The 6,499-nt window shown below is 40.0% G+C and overlaps 2 protein-coding genes across 3 annotated transcripts in view; one reads left to right on the forward strand and one right to left on the reverse strand.

The window, feature by feature from the left end:
• The first annotated feature begins 223 nt into the window (after positions 1-223).
• On the forward strand, positions 224-4,728 carry mtif3 (mitochondrial translational initiation factor 3). The gene is made up of 4 exons (XM_035678707.1): positions 224-332; positions 1,516-1,972; positions 2,868-3,019; positions 4,161-4,728. Exons 2-4 carry the CDS (start codon positions 1,519-1,521, stop codon positions 4,380-4,382), a joined length of 828 nt encoding a protein of 275 aa, XP_035534600.1. The 5' UTR covers positions 224-332; positions 1,516-1,518; the 3' UTR covers positions 4,383-4,728.
• A 1,170-nt stretch (positions 4,729-5,898) lies between these two features.
• The window catches only part of heca (hdc homolog, cell cycle regulator), a 10,257-nt gene continuing 9,656 nt past the window's right edge, over positions 5,899-6,499 (reverse strand). For both annotated transcript variants that reach the window (XM_035678706.1, XM_035678705.1), the window contains exon 5: positions 5,899-6,424. In XM_035678706.1, the coding sequence (XP_035534599.1) occupies positions 6,260-6,424 (165 nt within the window). In that variant the 3' untranslated portion in view covers positions 5,899-6,259. The remainder of the gene's footprint in view (positions 6,425-6,499) is intronic.

Genomic DNA, 6,499 nt, shown 5'->3' on the forward strand with positions numbered 1-6,499 from the left:
CCTTCCATGGAGTCCGCTATGTTTCTACAGTAGCCCAGAACGGACAAACCAAGTACTGGCTGTAGACAAAAATCTAAAACTCATTCCAAAAACCTGGCAAGTAAAACTGGACGGGGAGATTTCTTGGGGCAAATGTGAACTATTTTGTAATTTGGATGAACCGAGCCTTTAAAGGATAACGACGTGTCCTGCCTTGTCCAGAAGGGGGCAGCATTGTGGTTTTGTTGCATCTATCCTCATTCACATGAGCTAAAAGAAGAAGTACATGGCGGAAGAAGACACACAGCAGTCACCCTGCAACAGAGAGCATGAAAAAGCGACATTGAAGTGCAGTGAGTGCTCCACAACAAGGGAATACACGTTTGGGGAATTTATTTACTTAGATATTAGCGTTTATAAGCTCTAATTTGTGCCTACAGGAATGTTTTTTGACACGGTTTCACTTTATGTGTAATTGGAGAACAAGTTAATAACATCTAGGACACCTTGTGCAAAGTGCCAGTGACACTGATGGTTTATTAATTCAAATGACATTGTTTCCACAATGTTAGGCCTATATTAAACTCAGCCTAGATGACCTCTAGGTCTAGAACGCCTCTCTCGGTTAACTCCAAACTCACGTTTAAAATCGTACGATTTAATGTTGACGTGCCAATTCCTCACACAGTGTAACACGATGCATTTACTGTAATACATTTTATTAATGTCTAAGGTTTGCTGGTCAGTTCGGCTTCACTTAACCGACGAACTTTCCATTAAATGTTTCACAATCAAGCAGTAGTCACGACCATACCGAGTGTTTTACCTGTCGTAGACGTGTGTCAGGATGACGTGAACCAACGTCAGTGATATGCAAAAATGCGTGTAAAACTTCCGAAAGTAAGTAATAAAGTAAGTGTAATGTATCCCGAATACCACAGTGGATCCTGAAGGTTTGGAAAATGTGTTTTTTTGTGATTTGTGCGGTGTGTGTAGTGACAGATAAGTAAGGGAAACTTTTAATTGTCAGATGTTTTAATGCAACCTGGTAGGGCGGGGTGCTGCAGACACTGGGACATTTCACAACACTGTGGACATAGTGATCCATTGTGTTTATAAGTTTAAATCGAGGTGCTTCTAATGATGCAGAGATTTTTTTATGCAGGTGTCACACACCCAAAGGTGCCCAGACCTCATAGGCTTAAAAGACACTACTCACATTACCTACACAGGCAAGATATAGCATGAGGAAAGCAAGGCAATGGATGGTACTGAATGTGGACCTACGTGTCAAACACATTATATCAGATATAAACTTAAAACAAATTAAACGCACAACTCATAAATTGATAGTAAATGCCTTTTATGTAAATATCTACCGTCATCTACAGTTATCTGTAGATAAGCTTATTATTATTAAGATAAGCCTAATTCTTAAGATTGGGATAAAATTCATTCTCCATTATGGTCTTTTTCTAAATAATGCTGTTTCATTAAATCTGGTAGCTCAATTGTTCCCTCTCTCTTTTTATCTAGGACATGTCTGCAGGTTGTGTGAGGTGGGTGCTAAGCCGTACAGTGAGAGCTGTATGTAGTGGCAGCCCCGGCTACTGGACACCCGCATCAAGATTTGCCATTTGCAGTGAAAGATCTAACACTATTACTTCCTTGTGGAGATGGTCTCAATTCTCCACCACTGTAGGCAACAGAGAAAAACAGACTTCTGCACCAAAGAAAAAAAACCCAAACCCCCAAGCTTGTGTCCCAATCACCAATGCTGGCCGTAACATCCCGCATCCTCGCATAGAGGTGTTGAGTGACACAGGTGAGAGCCTGGGCACCATGCACCGTGTAGTTGCGATCAAACTCATGGACAAGAAGGGTCTCAAACTGGTGCTGCTCAGTGAACACAAAGATCCTCCCGTCTATCAGCTGATGAGCGGCAAACAGATCTACGAAGAGCAGCTGAAACAGCGGGAGAAACCCAAACCAGGTATGTGGTGTCCTGGCAGGGACAGACTTCAGACTTCAGTTTAATTCAGTGGTTTCAACCTCGGTGGAGGTGTCAGGGTCCTTGAGCGGTCACAAGATGATTAACAAGTTAGGAAGAAAGAACATATTTTTGCTACAAGGAAGTTTTACCTTTCGGGGCTCTGAAAAATATTGAAATTCAACAATAAGAAGAGGGTGGGTTCTTTTTAAATTCAAAGAGTTACAAGCTAGAAAGGTACCACTTTTTTTTAAAAGACATTCATCACAACCTTGAAGAAGTAGTCTTTGTGTCTGGTGAAGAATGCTGTACATGAAAGTCAAATTTCAAAACTGTCAATAAATGTACACAGACTGGGAGCTGTTTATAGGGATGCACAGTACATATCGGGGCTGATAATGGGAAAATTATATTGTGTATTATTCCGATAATTCAATTATAGCCAATAGTTAGAATTAGTTTGGTCAGGGCTATGATATATTAAATCATCCATCTTTGCTCAATACATCTTAGCCTTTCTTACCCTCAGGTGTGCTTAAAACTAAAAAAAAAAAAATACTTTTTTGCCCGGTGTGAATCGCAGTTAGTCTCATGGGGATATACATTTATTAAAAAACTTGTGTACCCCTCCTCTGTTGTTCTTTTGAGTTTAGATTCTCCTTTTCCGAAACCACTTCTGACCTAAAGCTATTAGAGCTATTAACTTAATCATTTCCAATTGGGATCCAGTCAGAGTGTTTCTTTAAGCAAGGCCCCATTACCCTGTGAAGTGAGTCATCACCTTGCGTCAGGCAGTTCCATCTCGGTATCATCAGTACATCTTACAGTGAAACAACATCCCACACACAGTATGACGAACACGCCGTATGAAATGGTACTGACTATATTCTCTCCACAGCCACTGTGCAGATGAAAGAGCTCACGATTTCACCTGCCATCGCAGCTCATGACCTCACCACAAAGCTGAAACAAGTGGAGAGCTGGCTGGAGAAGAAGTGCCATGTTAGAATTACTCTGCGATCAAGCCATGTGGAGACTGCAGTCAAGCTGGTGAGGAAGAACTGTCGTTTTTTTTTTTTTTTTTTAGGGCACAGGTGCACCGAACGCTCACGAATTTAAGTCGTACAAAGAACAAATAATAAAATAATATAAAAATGTCTGGATTTTCAGCAGATATGGATACAAGAATTCATCCCACATTTTTCCTTCATAAACAAAGTTGACATAATAAAATCTAGGTATTACGTGTGATGGAAAACTTTGAAGAAGAGTTTGAAGGATACCTGGATGACTTATATGTATTAAGGGAGAACAGGTTCAGCAATACCCAATGAAGCACAGTGCAATTCAATGCAGTCCAACCCTATTATCTGAAGGTCACCTCCTGTCGAGGGATATTTAACACAGACCTAGACTGCGAGATCCACTAGTGTCTCAAATATGGTTATGACTTTACAAAGCCACATATTTGCGAAGATCCATTTGGGTAGTGGTTCAAAACAAGCTCTAAACGACCTACGCTATCCCAAGTCATGTTGAATGACCCTCATAGTTGCTTACAACGCTGTATAAGCAGGAGACAGCTAGACTAGCTCTAGAGATTTATCTCTCAACCTTGGTCTTCTGTAACAAAGTGGAACTTAGGATATGTCGAGTGCTCAGTGTTCAACCTTATCAGCTACTCTGCATAGTCTAGTCAGCCAAACAGGCAGAGAGAAGGACAAATTAACAAAGAGGAGGCACAGGCAGTGACCTGTGACCTCCTTTAGGTGTGTAGATGACCCTAGTAGTGGCATGGGGAGCACCGTACCATTTTAGTCTAATGTAAAGAAGAACTTCACTTCACATCACCTATTTTGTCATTTGTCTACGCCTTGCTCTAAGCATAAAACCGGTTCAAAATATTCTCACAGATTTAAAACTATCTGCCAAAACAAACAACTTAAGTAACCAAATTTAAGGGGTCCTAAAAAAAATCTTGTTTGAGTTAAAAAAACAAATACAAGCCTCTACGTGGTTTCAAAACTTTCAAATAGGAATATCAGGCCTCTAGGTGCTAAAATGGAATAATTTAAATAGTTTTATTTTTATATTAATTTCATGCTGTAGAAAATGTTATGTTATGGTACATTTATATTATATTATATTTTACCTCAACACATATCTTAACATTTGTGTTCTTTCCACACAGGACACCACTCTGGAGCAGATGGTGAAACAAATAGGAATTGCGGTGGGATTTGTTAGCACGCCACGAGTCAAACGGGACGGTAAAGCAGCCATGTGCATCCTCCGACTACCTTCAGAAAAGGAACTGGCACAACTAAAAAGGGACGGGGCTGCAGCTGCCAGCTCCAGTCCGAAAGCCACTCAGAGCCCAACAGTCACAGCAGAAGAGTCTACAGAGCGGTGATCGGCTGGAAATCACAAACATTTTCACACAAAAAAAAGTCTGTGCTTGAATGTCACAGTTCGGTGAAGATTCCTTCATCATGCTCTCCTTATACTGTATTGTGTATGTATTTTGATGGGTTGTCACGATATCAGATTCTCACCACACAATCATGGGCAAAATAATTCGGGTCAACTTTATCTTTAACTTTGTATTGTGTGTTTTGTCTGTTTTCTTCGGTAAATTACACTCAAAATACGAGTGTAGGGAGAGGGAAGTGGAGAGGGAGAGTCTGTAGATATAACTGTACAAAAAGAACACCGAGTGAACCATAAAGCAAAAAGAAATAATAAAAATATTCCCGGTACATGTGAAAGAAGACGTTTTTTTTTTTAATGAATGAATGAATGGGGCCCTGAGTTTGAACACTGTATTCAGTTCTAATATATCTGTACTAGAAAAAAATCCCAGCCAATCATCATCTAAATTGCCAAAGGCTTTTACTTCACTGTGCCAACAGTTATCATGAACCGCAGCCGTCCCGGTTCATGCCCTGCGGGGGGCCCTTTGTTGCATCTCTCACTCATTTCCTGTTATCTTTCCACTGTTTGTAAAGTCAGAAAAGTACCAAAACACCTTGTACTACTGCACTTGTGAGGACTTTGTACTGACTTACATTCGTTACTCGCCCTAACCGTAATTAGTTACTCAACCCTGACCCCTTACCATAACCTTATCAAAGCCTTAAAGTAAAGTTAAAAATAACCAAGAGTGTCTTAGTGAGCCTCCACAACAGCTTCAGTGCTCCTTGTTACAGAGTTTCTAAATGTTGCGGAGCTCTAGAGGAAGTGTGAACGCCATTTTTTTAAAGAATATATTCCCTTGTATTGTTGATGATGATGGTTGTGGAGAGCCCAGTCAGTCCAACGTCTCCCATAAAATTGTGTTGAGATCTGGTGATACTGATAAGCTTATGATTCCATGGATGCACCGATACTGAAATACCGATATTTAAAAAAATAATTTGGCCGATAGCTGATGCCAGTGTTTTTTGTTGTTATTCATTCACACTTTTGTGCCGGGGAAACAAAGACATTTACAAAATATAAGCATCTCTGCCTTGTTGCAGCTATTGCTTGCACTTTGTGCCAGTGCTGGAAAATGTAAAGGATTATTTATCCAATATTTTGAGTTGGAAATAACCAATAAAATATTTATCCAGCGCAAAATGTATGCAACAGATAAACATCGGCCACTGATATTGGCTTGGTTGATTATACATGCAGCTATGGGAGCATTTGCATTACTTATGTGTCCTGTCTATAGATGTAACCTGTGGGGACCAGATATTTGTGCTTAGACGGTTGGTAAAAACTTCTTGTCCAACTACAAAGAAGTTGCCGATCAGTCTGCGGCCTGGTAAAGATTGTCACAATAATATGTCATATGCAATAAAGTGCACGAAAGAGGCAGTCACTCTTGCAATAATACCTTGGAGAAAGTGTTTTAGATGCGATGAAGATATCAAACCAACGCCTATCTTTCTCTGCTTTATTTGAGATTCATCTTTATGTTTTTGGTAAAAAATAAAAGCAAATTTGGCGTACAGATACATTCACTTGTCACAGATAAATGTGTTTGCTTGACTGAAGCGTCACTTCCACACTTTATCAACACTTTTCTCTAAATAGCAGAGATACTGTCTTGGAACTTTTTTTTGTTTGTTTTTTAAACTAGAGTCATACTCTTCCTATACATAAAAAAGAAATCAAAAAGAGACAGATCATAAAAACATAAAACCACCTTAAGGCCCAAAAAAATAAAATCTTTCCTAGATTGTGTTAGAAAAAAAAAATTGGAACGAAAGCAGCTTAACTAGCATGCACAAACAGCATTTGTCAATAAGCCTCGAGTACTTTGTAGGAGGAGAAAGGTTTAACAAAGTGATAGTCCAGGTTGCCACAGTGAGGGCACTGCTGGACGTTGCTGTACTCGGAGAAATACTGCATCCCCACACGGACGTCCACCACCGGCTTTCCGCAGTGTTTACAGTTGAGACGGGCCTGAGGACACAGGGAGGAGAGGGGGAAGTTAAATGTGTGACAAAATGATCTCAACTCAAAGGTCCACTCGCTTTT

The sequence above is a fragment of the Morone saxatilis genome, unplaced genomic scaffold (genome assembly GCF_004916995.1).
Source record: "Morone saxatilis isolate NCDOM2014 unplaced genomic scaffold, NCSU_SB_2.0 Contig7, whole genome shotgun sequence".
Classification (NCBI taxonomy): domain Eukaryota; kingdom Metazoa; phylum Chordata; class Actinopteri; family Moronidae; genus Morone; species Morone saxatilis.